Raw genomic sequence first — 16,910 nt, 5'->3', positions numbered from 1 at the left:
AAGCTCTTTGGCCGCCTTTTCCGGCTGGCTGAACTGATGCGTGTGGAAGGCGAGCCGAAACACGCGCAGGTGCGCCTATTAAACTTTCATGCGGAAAGGCATCAGCGGCCGGGGGCTGCAGCCGCGGCGGGGCCGGTTCAGCGGGGCCGCCGCTTTTTTCGGCCCACAGGGCCGAGGCAGCCCCGGCCGCCCTGCGGGGAAGCGGCGCGGGCCGCCCGCAGCGCGGGGGGAGGCCCGGCGGCCGAGGATGCTCCGTGAGGGGCGGGGGGCCGGGCGCCGCTCTTTGTCCGCTCGGGGCCGGGGCTGCGTTCGGGGTGGACAGGGACACGAACGGAGCCGCCCCGGTGTGCCGGAGACGCCGACGGGCTCTGGTCCGCGGCCTGGCGACAATTGTTGTCGCAAATAGAGCGGAGGTCCGCATCACCCTGGCGAAAGCTGGAAAGCGCCTGTAAATGAATCCCAGAAAGATGCGGCGATCCTCAGTGCTCTATGGGGACACCGCTGTTGTTCTCCCCAACCACCCCGGTTATCTATGCGCCTCCGTGGGTCCCTCCTGGGACACCATTTCCCAGGGTAACCCATCCTAGCGGCTCTGTTAGCGGGAGCAGCGCTGCGGAGCCGGGCTCCCACCAGCCGCAGGATGCGGCCGCGAGCGGGGAATTGCGGAGCCGGGCCGGCCGCCCGCGGGTCTCGCTGCCGCCGCCCCCGCGGGCAGGGTGCGCAGGACGGGGCCCGGCGGGGCAGCAGGCACCGCTCCGGATCGGGCCCGGCGGGGGGCGGCGGGGGGACGCGGGCGCGGCGGTGACACCTGCGGCGGGGCCGCGCCCGCCCCGCCGGGACTGCGGGGCTCCCGCCCCGGCCGGCTGCCGCTTGGGGTCCCTCCCCGCCCCGTCCCTGCCCGTGAGTGCAGTGTCCCCAGCGGCCCCGTCAGCGCTGCGGGCGTCGGTCCCCGCCCCGCAGCCGCCACCCTCCTCGTCGCGGGGGGAGGCGGGCGCGGGCGAAGGCGGCGGCGGAGCTCGGCGGCCCCGCAGGCGGTGCCTTGGCCATGGGGCTGGAGCCGGGGGCTGCGGCGGGGAGGCAGCGGCGGCAGCGGGGCCAGTGCCGCCCCCTCCACGCTCCGAGGGGCGGCTACCGAAACCCGAGCGGCCGCGGGGGCGTTTCCCCGGCAGGGCTGACAGCGCCGCCCCCCGCCGGCTGCTGCCGAGGCTTTTCTTGTGCCGCCCCCGAGGCTGCCGGCCGCCCCGAGCCGCACAGCGGGCACGGCTGGGCTCGCTCCCGGCCATGGCTGGCTACCTCTCCCCGGGCGCCTATTTCTACGCCGAGGAGCAGGAGTACCTGCAAGCCTACGAAGATGTCCTAGAGCGATACAAAGGTAGGGCAGCGCTGCCCGCGCCGTGCCGCCGCACCGCCCGGCCGCTCGCCCCGCCGGGCGTGGCGACTGCGGAGCCGGCAGGCGCGGGCGGTCAGGTGGGGAGGATCAGTGGCCCTGCGCCCCTGCGTGGGTCGGTCTGGGGGAACGGGCGTGGGCGGCTTGTGCGATGGGTACAAATACCGTGTCACTCACCGATGTGTGACAGGCGCTCTCGTGTGTTTAAAAGTCGCTTTTTCGAGTGCAGTGCGGACGCAGGCATTCATGTCTCGACGTGCGCTCGTATTTAGACCTCCGGTTTATTTTTACCTATTTTATTTATTTGGATTTTTTTTTTTTTGGTCTAAGGAAAAGAATTAGCTTAGTTCGTGTGGTATCTGAGTTTTTTCATCGAATACAGAAGAATAAGGAAAAAGGCATTTATCATGATGAAGATGCACGCAGCTAAATTAATCTTGCTAGAAATGTAGATTGCATTGATTTCTTAAGCACATCGGGGTGGAACGGATGGTTCGGATGATTCATTGCTGTTTTCCAGTACATTTGCTAGTACTAAATCTGAAGAAGCTTATCAGAAGTGCTACAGCTCTGATTTTAATGCAAGTGCGAAAGGGATGGAGTTAACTGTTCACACTGAACCTTCATCCCTGAAATAGTTTTTACAGCATGTCAGCATATGCTGACATTTGCAGTGCTGAGTCCTTTTGTAATGTCAGGGAATAAGATGTTAGATTTCATATCTGAAGTTTTTCAGCTTGCGGTCTTCAATCAGTCCTGAAATTTTTTGTTAAATGGTTTCCACTGATGGGAATGGGAGTGGCATAGTGTAAGACAGCTTGATTTGAAGATACTAATAATTGATTTTATTTATTTTTGTGTTGTTAATAGCAGTATTTTAAAAAATAAACCCTCAACAGATGGTTATTTTGGCTATGAGAACTTGTTGGGTCTGAGTGTACTTCATACTGGTGTCACTTGCAATTTCATGTGTCATTAGCAGTATTGACTAATGACTCCTTTGTGTCTGTTGCCCGTTGTGTCAATGCAGCAGTGGAGCATGGGCACCGCTTCTGCACTGAAACGCATTAGTGCCTTTTAGCTGAGAAATAATTACCATTTGATGATTGCCATCATCTTCAAAAGCATATCTTCATTCCATTCTCTCCTTTTTTTAATGTCCTCAATTTATATGCAGCTGATCTGATTTCTGCAAAAATTTGGAGCTAGTTGACTGTTTACTTTGTAAATAAACACTGAGAAAACTTGTCTTTCTGCTTTGGATCATCTTTTTTTTCCTGCTAAAATGAGGTTTAATCAGGTTCCTTCTCATACTAATTACTTGCTTAAAAACCTAGGAGAGAGATTAGGCCTAATTTCCCCTATTTCTATGTGAGTTTTATCAGGCAAGGTTGGAGAACAATAGGATTTTAATTAAATATACTCTGAAAACTAATTTACATCTCTGTAAGAAATAAAGCACTTTCTGAAAGTATTTGAATGTATCTTATTGCGAGAGTAACACAGAGTCTATTCATATGCTACTTTCAGTGACCCCCAAATCCTGAAATTATTTGGAAGACTCCAATGTCTGTTATCTTAGTTTTTAGTGTCATATTTTGTATATTGATATGCTGTGTTTTGCTGCTTTAAATAAAACAGCAAATAAAGGTAGACTTTACTCAGCCATTTGGAGCAGAGGTAAAGGTTTGGACTTGTTTTAATTAAGATATATTGGAAACCTGGAAAACACATTACTTTCTAAAATGTGTTTTCAAGCCAGTCATGATTTCCCATTCGAGTCCCAGTAGTATGACTTCACTACAGCCATTGTTATTCTGATAACTTGCTATGGGAGCTGACCTAATCAGAAAAGAATTGCTACAATATAGGCTTTGAAGAGGGAGTGCCATTTCTCTGAATTTCTCAGATTTGTAAACACCTCCTGTAGTAAATTTCTTAATCAAATGTGAACTATGTTGGCTTTATAAGTTGAGCTTCAATCTATAATTTTAAAGCTGATAGTTCTTTTGTTTTGTTTTTTTTTTTTTTTTTACGGTCTGCAGAATCCTTCATACTCATCTTGGCCATTATCAGGGTGCCAAATTATCTATGTCCCAGCTGTTGAGTACTGTAACTAGCAGAGTCAGCTGTACAAAATTCATTGCCTGTCTTGGAAGGCTTGGGATCGTATGATGCCGCATCATTAACATGTTCGGGCAGTTTGATTCAGGAAGATAAAAACTGCCCTTTTTAAACATAGAAAAGTGAAAAGTAGCCTTCCTACTTTCTGCCAAAGTAGGCTGGGGATCATGAAGATCATGCAATACCAAGTACCTTGCTGTTTTACAAGTTGAAAGCAGGGTATTTGTGTGTCTCCAGACTCTGTCTGCTGATCATGGCTCTGGCTGTGACAGTAAATAATTAGGCAACTGTTTGCTAAATCTGACATACCACAGAAGTGCTGTTTGCCATGGGAGAAGAGAGTGTTGTTTTCTGATCCCTGGTCAGCTCAGTTGCTGGCTGTCAATTTTTTTTCTTGATTAGTAATTATTTGGCAGTATTTCTAAAGCATTTTTATGGAGGAAAAGAAGTCACGTTATCTCAGAAGTTTTAGAAATCAGGTTGAATCCAGCTACTTATTCAGGGGAAAAAAACTGCTTCTTTGTTGCTAGCACCTCTAAGAATTAAAAGGCAAAGCCTTTATTATGGAAGTTGCAATAAAACATCTCTTATAGTTTGTCTGAAGTATTGTACATATTTCACATCTTGTTTGTGACTGAATAGTAATATGAGAAATCATACAAATATTTGTTAATATAACTAAAGATTCAACTTTTTCTCAAAAGCTATAATTGAATTCTACTGCAGGTTGTAAAGAACTTCAAAAATTGTTCTTGGTGCTCTGTAAGTTACCTCACGGTTGCCTGAAAACAAAATGAAATAAAATTGTTAGCTGTAACCTTTTTGATAAATAAGAAAATGTCCAATAGTATTTAATATACTTTTCATTTTCAAAACATTAAATGCCATCTCTGTCATATGGCATTGGAATGCATTGTTCCATGCCATTATTATTTGAGCATTAAGTATCTGAAGATTATGATTTTAAACTGTAAATACAATACCTTCATTAGATTGCCTCTGCTATAAATCTGACGTAATAAACTGAGAATCAATATAAATATATCATCCCTCTGAGGTGGTCACCATTTAATGTATTTTTCAGTACAAGTAGCAAACTTGTATTTGAATAGCAGTTGCAACAACCCTTTTCTGAAAGATTTTGAACAATTATGTAACTATGTCCATTTTTACATCACTTTTGATATGGCTACATCTGTCAATGACAGCGATTGCAGTGATTGTAGTATCTGGAAAAGATAATTTTTTTTTGCTAATTCACGGAGTTAAGTTTTGAATAAATCATAGTTATTTAACAGCATAACTGTGTAAACCCTTAAAGTTTGAAATATATAGGGCTGTGCAGAGCTTTTAATGCTGTAGATTTATACACCTACATCTATAGGAATCAAATCTATTAGAAAATTCAGCTTGATGTGACTTTCATGGCCCATGACGAATACAGTCTTGCAGTTCAGGGACTTCACTGAATTGTTGTTAGTGCTAGGAGAAGTGTCACATGAACATGAATTTTGTTTGGAATGGGTGCCTGCTGAGCGCTTCCCTTGGGTACTTTGGGCTTGCTGCGTGGCCCTTGTGTGTGAGCAAGGAGGGATGGGACTGGGACTGGGGACAGCCAAACTCAGGTCAGGTTATTAAACTTTGGTGCATTCTGTTTCACGTTGGCATTGCTCTCTTGCTTTAAAAAGATCTGTAATACTACACATTCAGCTGAAGCACAGCAAACAGCTCTCGTTCTGTATTCTGAGAACAAAGGCACTGGAGATGGACGAGAGCTAGCAGGTCATCTGATGCATTTTGTTGTGTAGGGTTCAGAGACAATGTAATTTGTTCTAATGATTGATTGAGGGTAGTGTCAAGTAAAGCTGTTCTGACATTGGGTACAGCTTTTGAATTAAGATAGAAACAATAGATGCCTGTTGTCCAGCTCCTTTGAGCTGACTTCAAGAAGGGAGCATTTGCGCAGAATGGTTTTTATACATCTGAAAATGCTGCTGCATTTTAGGAATTTGGAGGCTCCAAAATGTGTTAGGTATCAGGTTAAGTTCAGGGATATTCTTCTTCAACGGTGACTTCATAGAGCAAAGACAGTAGGGGCCATGATAGATGCTCCTGGCTCAGGAATATGCAAATTTCTGAATTTCCTTTTTTATGCTTTGAAGTTGGGGACTTGAATTTTCAGTCAGCAGAAAACTTGCTCTTCTGTACTCTCAGCTGTGAACTAATTGGATCTTCTGCTTCAGGGTTCTGATTTTGAATGCAGAAGGAAATCCTGAAGTGAGTAATTGATTAGGTAGTTTCCACTATGGGTGGTTTTCTTTGACCTCTTTTCAGGTGCTGGTAGTATCTAGCCTTGGGCTTGATAATTTTTTTTTTTTTTTTTTTTCTCCAAATGGGAAAGTTATTTTGGCTGACTAGTGGGCACATGTAGATTACCCAGTTGCATGTCAGCTAATCCTTTCTTTGCCACTGCAAGACAACCCTGTTGTTTCCCATGTTCCTGGCACATTTCCTATAGCAGGTAGGGAAAGAATTCTTCCTGGGAAGGAGGAATTGTAGCCAACAGAAAATGTCTTCAATAAGGCATGGAAACATAATAGCTTTTGCCAGTCTGAAATTGGAAAAAAATTAGTGCACAACTTGGGCCAGTTTTACTCTGTTTCAACATCCCTCCTTATTTAAAGCAGAGGTTCTGACTCTTAAAGGGCTTGGAGATGGGTTATTTCCTGTATTTCCTTGAGGACATTCATCTTAAATATGAACCAGATCTTGCTGATTGGACTTGTATGAGGTGTTCACTTGAGCTAAAGATGTCTTGGAGTAAAATAACAAGAATTTGAATGTTGGGCAATTCAGTGAGGTTTGTTTGGGTAAAGGCCTTGAGATTTGGGTAGCATTTTCTGAAGCTGACTTTGGTGGGATACATAAACTGTGGCTGCTTCTCCCTGATTTTAATAGGTACCTGCTTGGTTGACTAAGGTAGACAGAATTTCACCATTGGTTCAAATATCTTTGGTATGTGAGTTGGAGCAGACATGAAAGGTCTGCTGTTCTGCTGCTTCCCAATTCCCATTGAGTCAGCAATATCTTTTAAACAGAGCTCATAGGAATATTCCATAATTCTTTTTTTAGGAAGAAAACCAAGGGGGGATGGAGTATGAGGGGAGAAAAAAAGGAAAATAAACTTCAGTCACTATTGAGTTAAAAGGTTTGTTTTGTCTCAATCTATATATTTGGTTGAGGTGTTAGTAATTGTTTTCTGTGATCAGCTTGGCTAATTTCTAGTGATTTTTTGCTTGAAAATCAGATCACGCTTTATTACTTTTCCTCTACACTATTTAAAACATGCCTGATTGGAGGAATTTATTCCACCATTTCAACATGTACTTGGAATTAACTGCTTTGTAAAATAAAAATGGGCCTATTCAGATGCTTGAATTTAAGTGCATGTATTTTATAAGTTCAGGCTTAAAATAATGACGTTTTGTAAATGTCAAATATGAATACAGCTTATTGCTGCATGCCTGAAATGTTTCCTGTAAAACATCATTAAAGCTGTTTAATGTAACAAAGCCTTGTTTTTCTGTAGTGGGTGAAAATATTCACGTCCTGAATGCTTCCAGTCAGCCCAGCTTTCAAACAGGTGAAACAATGCTTACAAAGACACTTCAGTCTGCTGGGCAGATCCTGAAGGGCATGTCAATAGCCAGATCTTACGAGCTGGTGTGTGTAGGCAGGCTCGGGGCTTTGGTGGGAAGGACTGGCTTTGGAAGCACACCCACGCAAGACTCTTCCCAAGACTGGGGCCCAAGTAATAGCTGATCCTTTGATAAGGCTTATTCCTCCTAAAATCAGGCCTCCTGTAGGGTATTCCAATTTGCCTGTAGCTGCATTAAAAGCAAGTCAGCGTGGTTCCAGATTTAATTTTGTTTTACCTGGTGAGTACATCATTTTGCTGTGGAGTGTTAATCTATTAATTCCTTGGATTTTGTACAAGATGGCAATAGCTGCCAAGAAATTGGTGAAAGGGTGAATATTCTAGGCAAGTGTATTGAGGGTTAAATTCTGCACCTCACAATCACACAATTAGTGTAACTATTTCTGTAAGACAAGGAGGATTAGGTCTCTGATGGGCTTTCCAGTGGCATAGGCCAAAATCTGCTCTTGATTATAGCCACATGGCCCTTTTGAACTTTTAAACATATCTTCATTGTTCAGTTCCATAGCTAACATGTGAAATTACAGTATTTAATGACATGTTCTGCAATGCGTATAAATACAGATCAGCAGTTAAGTGGGGTTCATAACCTAACTGTGTTGGCAAACTAAATTAGTTTGGCCTGAGGTTCAGGTATCCAGCTATGTGACAGCTATGACACTTGGCACCACGTGGATCTAAAATTAGTAGAGCTCTTCTGTACTGGGATTAGAGAGATGTGGGTATGTGTTAGTTCACAATATGGGTAAAAGTCTGACTCTGTATACAGCTTTCAGAGACATGTTTTGGGCATTTTGCAGATGAGACTCTGGGTGAACAGAGTAGTTCCAGAAAGTCTCTTGCTGGGTACTGAAATGGATATCCTGTCAAAGTCTGCTCATAGACTTTGCCTCTACCTGATCAGATTACCCTCTATGTGCTCCTCATGTGACAAGTCTCCTAGGCACAGTAGAAGCAACATTAGAAAATGAGTGTAATCATTTGGACAGACATTTTGCAGTAATATTAATGATAAAGCATCCTGCACTCTTCAAGCAAAAGAGCTTTTTTGAAAGAGAAATGGGACTTTCAGTGCTGTGGTTTTTATTCAAACAAAACTTCTGTTAATTTTGGGGGGAGTCAGGAACTTAGCTATTGATATTTATAAATACTTAATGCTTTAAATTACTTTGCCTTGAGATAAATTTTTAATTTTGAGATAAAGGGTTTGCATTACATCCTAGGAATTAGGAAATGACTAGAGCACTTGTCTGGAGAAGCCACTGCTGTGTAGATGTGTATAACTTCTGGGAATAAGGTGTTATTGCTAAGGTAGTTATGGTTTCAGAGTAGGATATTTTCAAAAGAACATACAGCAATGTGATTGCAAGCCCCAATGACCTTTAATAGCAATTAGGCTCTTCCCTGCTGTTTGTGCCTTGGAAGTTTTCCTCCAGTGACTATATGTTCATTATTGAGATCACAACCTGATGTTGGAAACCGTTTCATAATACCATGCACTACAGATTAGTTCTGCATTTAAAATTCAGGTTTTGAAATGTTTTAAATATGAAATCCTCTCTGGAGAAAAATGAATTGTAATTTTTAAAAATAAAGTTTATTTCTGAATTAAAAAGAACCTAAATTTCAAACATAATGAAATTTTCTTTGTGGAGCAGACTTGTTAGGCCTTATGCCTTCTACCCTCTTATTTTTTAACAAAGCAATTGCTGAGAAACATTTTTTTTGTGTTTTTGGATAGGTTTCCATTTTGCTTTGCTGGAAATTTTTGTCTGCTTCCAGTTTACACTGGAGTAAAAGCAGCCTTTGGCTCAGTATCTCTTTAAAGTGGAGAAGAACAGACACAGATGAGCTACAGGAAGAAAGCCAAAGTTGATTAGGTCCCTTGATGAAATTACCTTATAATTTTACCATGCTCAACAGGATACTTTTGCATTGTATATTTGTTTCTGTATTTTAAAATAGAGCCCTTGTTAATGAAGTCCATAAACTTCTTGTGAGGCCAGATCTATTCTACCTCTGAGAATATCCACCCAAATCCTCATTTTCTGCTGTTGCAAATCGTAGTAAATGAAATCACATTGGTTCTTGTAGACTTTGTATGTTTCTACTTAAATTGTACATTTATTTTTGCTTTCTCATGGATATACATTTCCTTCAGATCTTGGATTACACTGAGCCCAGCCATCCAACATGCTGTTTAAAGTGGGTATATGGTAGGACTGAGCAGCATCAAACAGTTATAATCTAATTTATGAGGATTATATCAGTGTCCTAGAAACAATACATGTTTGTGCCTTGGTATTTTGACTGTCATACCTGAAGCATTTCCTTGCTTTGGGAATAATACTCAGGAGAATTTAAAGAGTTAAGTTTACACTTTGTGAGCTTGTCTCTGTGTCTCTGCAATAATTTGCATTTTAATACCAAATGTAAGGATTTGATTAAATAACAATAGCAAGTGGGTGATCATCCTTATTCTAAGCTTGAAATGTACTTTGAATTTGGTGCCTAGATTTTTATAGCCATTTCAGTGGCAACACTGTGAATCATCTGTTGGAGGTCTGGATGTATGACTAAATTGTTGATGGATCTTTGTATAAATTGTGCTGGATACTGTTTTTTCTCTGTTTGAATTTCCTCATCTAATACAATTTGAGTCTACTCACTTCTGATCTTTGATAATTTGGCTTTTTTTGGGAATACTTCTTCATTGGAGGTTGGGGGAAGCTTTTGGGTTTTTTTTAAAAAGACTTTGTTCCTAGCACCTGGAAGACCCAGTGTGATTCTGTTCTTTGGTTCCCCTTTCTTCCTTCCTTCATTACTTTTAAGTTAAATTTTAGCTGTAGGTTGGATTCCCTGTGGGCCTGCACCTACAAAGTGCTGGCAGAAGATGTTTCCTTTGAGGTCTTGTGGAGTTGAATGGTACTTCCCCATCAGGCTGCTCCCTTCCCTCTCGTGGTGGAAGAAGAGAAATCTTCTATTCCATTCTCCTGCCTGCCTCTGGCACAGAGAGCACTCTGGAGCACTGGCTCTAGTCCTAGGGAGCAGTGTGGGCTTCACTCCCTGAACTGCAGTTGAAGCTGTGGAGACAACTTTGAGCTTTTCTTTATCACAGTGAAATGTAAAACCTGTGTGTGTTGAATGAGATTTCTCAGGCTGTGTGGCCATGTGCTGGTTCCTGCTGTGAACTGGAGTTCCTGGAGTCTGGAACTGACTGGAACTTGAGTTTCAGGTCATGCACTGATGTGCTCACGTCCTACTGTGAGAGAAATTCACGGCCAGTTTAATCCCTGTCAGGGAAAGTGCAGACAGGGAACACCACCAAGGGGACAGACAATAGCGTGATCACTTCTGAAATGACTGTTCCTTTTGCTCTTGGCCTCAGTACTCTGACTTGCACCTGGATATGTGAGCATTGCTGCTCAGGGTGAGACAGTCAGTCTGGTTTTGCACTGCCAGTGAAAGCAAATGCTCTCGCCCTGCTGTGTGCAACCAAGTTAATTAGGAAATATACCACGATGTTTTCTGTATCTAAACTGCATTTGAAACATGAAAGAATTGTTTTCCTTGTATTGGTTTAATGACTTGGCTGGTAAATAATTTTAAGTTGATTTTTTTTCTTTTGAGTAAATAAACATATCGCAGTATTTGTCTCAACGACTAGCAGTTAATGTTGACCAATGGCTTAGATGCTATATGAAATAATGGAATCTGCTTGCAATTTGATTTTTGTCAGTGTAGCAATAAGCAAAAAGGACTCTACTTAATGTTTTTGTATTTTCATAATTTTTTTTCAGTTAAAATGCTTTTACTTCTATATTTCAAGATTAAAAATCTCAGCTTCAACAAATTCTTTCTTTGCCATGGTACTAAAGCATTTAATGGCTGTACATATTCTTCAGTGCTCCTACTATTGACGTACTTTGTGATATGAGGGTGATTGAATGTAGTACTTTTGTTGCATTACTGTTTTGTGTAATATGCCTTTGTTAAGAATTTAAAAATTGCCTTGGATTTTTTCTTCTTTTAGGTAGTTCTTGAATACTTGGTTATAAGACTTATTGATCTGTATGCAGTTAACAGACAGTTTTCCACTGATAGTTTTGGTAGTTCAGAGATGCTTATCTTTTAATTTCCTTTTCTTTTCTTTTTGTTCAAATCATATTTCCTATCTTGATTCCTAGTTTCAGTAAGTGAGTCTTAGTCTTAACATTTTGGAGTTCTCCCAGTCTGAACACATTGGTATCACCAGACAAGACTGAATGTTTTTGTTTGCTGCCTTCTCCAGTTCTTCAGTAAATGTAGAATGCATTGTTGACTTCTGATAAACCACACCGTTTTCTCATGTTGGAAGACAGCTAAAATTCAACACTTTATTATTCTATAAGTAATTTTTCAGACTACAAAAGGATTGTGCCCTATATCCTTGTTGGTTTTAGTTAACATTTGTAAATAGGAGTCAAATATCCCTGTATTTACATGTACACACACACATACATATATACAGCCATACGCATAGCTGGTTTTGCTCTTAACTCAGAGGAAAACAAACAATTATGGAGGAGTTTGGTTTATCATGACAGAAATTATGGGAACAAGCTGCCCAGAGAAGTGGTGGAGTCACCATCCCTCAAGGATTCAAAAGATGTGTAGATGTGGCACTTGGGGACATAGTTTAGTGGTGGACCTGGCAGTGTTAGTTTTCAGTTTGATCTCGGGGATTTTGGAGCTCTTTTCCATTCCATTATGGAACATTACATTATATTACATTACATCACAATTTTCCTTTACGAGCTCCCAGTATTTTAGCTTTGATTTAGTTTGTTTAAATTTGTTCTTTCCACTTACTCTTGGTGGAACTACACCAGTAATCTCTCAAGATTTTTCATTTATTTCTTATGAATTATCTGGATAACAGAGATCTATTTTAGTGTAGGTTTTGGGTTTTTTTTCTCTGATACCTTAAGTCTATTCTGTACTTGTAGTTAGAAATTGGTAGTCGATGGCTATGTACACTGCTTGTAGGTGGATGTATTTAGGTTTCCTGTCTAAATAATGTATTCTTTGAGATGTCTTCCTGTGATGAAACTTAGTAGTTTTTCTGTAAAGGAGGCTGTAGGGAAAGGGAAAACAAATTGATGTCTTAGAGCCTAGGTCCTTTCTTGCTAAAGAATTCATTCAGGTGCTTCATCTTTGCAGTGGCCTGTCTATTCTTACTGCCTCCTTGATTCTGATCATCTGTGAACATGTGTGTTATAATCTGATTTTGTATCACAATTCTTCTTTACTTTTGATAGTTACTAAGTTTCCCGCTTCTTTTTTTAATCCTGATTTTTCCCATCCGTGTTTGGTTAGGCTTCTATCTGACTAACAATTTTGCTATGCCAGCAAGTTCTCCTGTAGCCTGTGCCTGTTTACTTGATGGCACTGGACATTTAGGCTACTAGCCTTCTGGTACCAGAGTAAATTATACTCCCTAATATTCATGTGAAAAGGGATCAACATTGTGATCACTTTCCTTTTTTTAAAATTACTTTATAACTTCCCTCCATCACCTAAGAATAGCTGTGGTACATCTAACATGTGAAAATTGTAGAAAATAGAGGCAAGTGTGTATTGTAAAGCAAAAATTTCCCTTAGTACCTAATATTTTCTCATTTTGTCCTGTTAAGATATGTATTTGTTCAATGTAGCTTTGGTTTCAGTTTCTCCTGTTTGTGAGACTTACCTGTTATGCTTTACTCTGTTTTATAAATATAAATCTTAGTTAATTTTAATATAAGTAATTTAAAGATACTATTATTGGCCTTTTTGAAATCCAACATAATTTTTGACATTTGAAATCTTAACTGCATTAAGATTTTTCACTCTTTGGTAGCTACATATTGATCTTTTAAAATTTCTCTAAAACTTTAACAAGAAGACATATGGAGTGAAATCCTCATTGTTAAATGCTAGTCATCCCCAGTCTTGTCCAAAATACTGATAGTACATTCTGTAATCACGCAGATAAGTGTCTTGTTAAACTATATCTTGAGACAACTGATCAAAACAAAGACTGACTCATGATTTCAAGATTCTACCTTTTAAAATGAGCAGTATTTTTTTCCTGATTTGGAAGGCATGAATGGCATTTTTATTAACTTCAGTAACTATATATTTATATCTGCCTCTTCTGGCAATTGTCTTGCCCATGCTGAAGGTTTCCTGATGGACACTGTCGGCTGCTTTGTGAAGGGTGGGATCTTTCATGATCTGGTTCTTCCTGTGAGTTTCTAAACAGGAATTTTCATGTGTCAGTTGCTGCTGATATTTTTAGTATGACAACAGTTTTATCTGCAAGTGGAGCATTTTATCTCACACGCTGGGCTTTTGACATCAGGGTAAAGCTATTTTTATGTTTAAATTGGTATCACAGTTGCTGTTAGTTGGTTTTGGTAATGAGTTTGAGTGTCCCAGCCCACCCCACTGGGCTCCCCCAGTATCCCACAGTCTGGGACCCCATGTCAGCTCCCAGGGAATGACCCTCTGGTGGGTCTGGTCTGGTCTCCAGGTGCCCACAGCCTGGCACTGCTGGGTTCCACCCGTGGGCCCATGGCCTGGCTCAGCCTCAGCCCATGCCCAGGGTGGCTCCCAGTGCCTGTGGCTGCCCTGGCGTCCCTGGCTGGGCTGGTGGGCTGGGCCCTGGCTGCCAGACCTTGCCCTACTCCTCTCCATGAGAAGCACACACCACCCTCAGCACCATGACAGTTCTGTGCAGACCCATCTTTTCCTTCACCTATTTGTTTGTCAATGCTAAATAATTTCTTAGTTTGTAATTTTGTCCTTTTTCCTGGCCTCATGGTATGTGCATAGCAACTTTTCCTATTAGAATGTGGTTTACACCTGCTTGGCTTTCTGTACCTTCCAGGCAGGCTGTGTTATATCCCATCCTGTTTAATGTGCTGCCATTGTGTGATGACTTGACAGAAAGATCAAATGTGTGCTTGGACATAATGGCTTTTATTATTATCATTAGCAGTGCTTAATTATTTTAACCTAACAACCCAGACCTGGAGAAGGACTAGCTATAGAACAAGTTCATTGCACAACTTAAGAGGTTCTAAAAAGTGACTTTACAGGACACTAAGGAGATGGGAAGAACTCCCTTAGGAGCTAGGAGAAGCTCACTTTATGCTTAAGTATTGCTAGTTGGAAACTAATTCCCATTAATGTTTGAAAAATACTGTGATTCATGTAAGAAATGCTTTGGAGTGTGTTGTAATGCTGATTTAATGCCCACCCCTCAGGCTACCCAGTGTACAGAAAGCTCCTTTGTCTGGTGCGGCCATGAAATGAAGTCTGAGAGGTACTAAAGCCTTAATGCAAACTCAGTCATGTCTAGCAGTACGGGCATATGTAACAAAACTATATAGAAGACAAAGGACAAACTCCAGTCGTAAATCCTGCCTAAGTCAGGCTGTTTCATGCAGTGGTCCAGGTTAGCTGCTTTCCACCACTGCCATCTTCTTTAGGTGTCTGGATTTATGAGGTGTATTACTGTGTCTTCCCAGAAATACTGCATTCCCAGAGGTGATGCTCTTGTCCTCTGCCTAGCATTCACCGTATGCCAAAGGTCAGATAGCAAACTGCCTGAATGTTTTCTGTGGTTTACTAATCAGGGAAACCTAATCCAAAACTGAATGCTGCCTCTGGATGAATTTGCATAAGAATAACAGTGATTTGAGTGTTTGAGAGCTATGTGTAATTTTAGGCCTCTCTGAGCAGGAAGAGTTTTGATTATCTTCAACCAGAATGACAGGAGTGTTTTTGCTATTTGGGTAGGAATATAATGCTTTTCTTTTAAAACTGAGTTACTGGGTGAACGTGTAGGAGTAAAAAGGCTGAAAAGAAAGCAAATTATAGATTGACGTGCAGGAGAGAAAAGTATAGGTTCTGGTCTTTGCCTCTAAGATAGCTTTTTGTTTATTGTTGTTTATATCCATAAAAAATTAGAAGGATAGGATGGAAACACTGAGCTGTACTCTCGAGTATAAGAACACTTTTACAAAGAACCAGAGCCAAAGAAATTCCCCTAATTTATTCCACAGTGACAATCCATATAAAATGTAGAGCTGTTAACAAGAAAAATATCAAGAGAGGTTTTGATACATCCTTTTGAGGTGGTAACTGTCTTCATTGAAAGCACTGACAATGCCCTCCACTCTGTTGAGAAAAGAGAATCCACACAGTGAGCTGTGATAGGAAACTAAAAATTCCAGCAGAGTCAGACTGTTGCAGGCAGCCCAAGCAGTATTTATGAAAACAGTGGTGATGATTTGGAGGATAACCGAGATTTCCCTTCTCCATAGCACCTTCTGTGCTGGTGTCTGGCTAAGAGAATGGAAACTCTGAGGAACCTGGGGCGCAGTGAGCAGGGGCTGCTCTCCGAGGGACAGGGTGCCCAGAGTGGTAACAAGGCTGGTGGGCACGCTGCCCCAGGGCCCAGACCATGACCTCTGAGCTGGCCAGCCTGGGGGCAGGAGCTGATCTTGAGCCCCCAGGAGTCTTGAGATGTGCCCTGGAGGCTTAAGACAGCTCTAAGGGCTGATGACTCTGCAGCAGTGGCTGCCACTTCAGCAGGGCTAATAAACACCTTGTTGCTGAATCTATTCGCACATGCTACATCACTCCTTCCCTCCTTGCCTGATACAATGTTTTATTTCTCTCACTGTAGAGTGGTTATTTCTAATGTTGTTAAGTATTCCTTAAATGAGATATATTTGCAGAGATTTGCAGTGCCCTGTTGCTCAGGAAGGAAAGTTTGAGTTGTTCAAGTGGACAAGAGATGTGTTTATTCTGTCCCTGTGGCTGCCAGTATACTTCCTTGGCATGGTCCAGATAGGAACTGCTGTGTATAGCCCAGGATGTTTTAGTTTAGAGGAGGGGATCATCTGATAGATGAGACTGAAGTATGTGTTGAAGTATGGAAGAGATTCTTGCATGGTCTTGTACAGTCTCATGTAGACTTCATTACTGGCAGTCCTTGACTATTTGTTTCATTACAAGCAATTTTTTTTTAATTACACTTCAGCTTGCCACTGATAGTTTTTCTGCATCTTGTTATGTCATGATACTAAAGCTTCTCCTAGCTGTCAAAAAAGCCCATTGCTACAAGGTCAGCTTGGGATCCTGTGGTTTTGAAATTTATCAATCCCCCCCTGCATGAATATTGCCTTCATGACCTCATGACAAATGAAATATCACTTGAGCTATTTTTAGTAGTTCTTCAGTGACAAATTTCTACCTGAGTCTCTAGGCAACAGCATTTCACCAGGACTGTGAAATTCCTGTGGTTCATTTCTGAATGATGAATTTTCATCTAAACCCTCCCTTTTTAGAACCACATTTAGAACAGAGGAAATAAATACAGGTCTAATGTTCACAAGATTCTGACTTCTTTTACTGCCTATTGCTCCCTCTGTTTGTTTTGGTATGTGGAAGCTAAGAAGGCACAGCTGTGTCTTCACAGATAATCTTAAAGTGCATAACCTAGTTAATCTTGCCAAGATGCCAGCTGTCTGGTAACCTTTTCTTCCAGCTGAACATCAGGGCTCGCTCCAGGAGACCAGTTGCCTCATCTTCCACCCACTTCCAGGATAGATGTGTTACTTCCAGGGAGCAAGTGCAGCAGCATGT

The 16,910-nt window shown here is 41.8% G+C and overlaps 1 protein-coding gene across 4 annotated transcripts in view; it reads left to right on the top strand.

Annotated features, from left to right (window-relative positions):
- Positions 1 to 16,910, top strand: part of DST (dystonin) — a 293,083-nt gene that overhangs the window by 35,428 nt on the left and 240,745 nt on the right. For 2 of the 4 annotated variants that reach the window (XM_063389401.1, XM_063389400.1), the window contains exon 1: positions 30 to 1,372. The exons of the other annotated variants lie outside the window; for them this stretch is intronic. In XM_063389401.1, the coding sequence (XP_063245471.1) occupies positions 490 to 1,372 (883 nt within the window). In that variant the 5' untranslated portion in view covers positions 30 to 489. Of the gene's footprint in view, positions 1 to 29; positions 1,373 to 16,910 lie in introns of those variants that run through there. 4 annotated transcript variants of the gene reach the window in all.

This window comes from Prinia subflava, chromosome 2 (assembly GCF_021018805.1).
Source record: "Prinia subflava isolate CZ2003 ecotype Zambia chromosome 2, Cam_Psub_1.2, whole genome shotgun sequence".
Taxonomy (NCBI): Eukaryota; Metazoa; Chordata; class Aves; order Passeriformes; family Cisticolidae; genus Prinia; species Prinia subflava.
The sequence above is the reverse complement of the archived record's forward strand: the minus strand, read 5'-3'. Positions and strand labels throughout refer to the sequence as shown.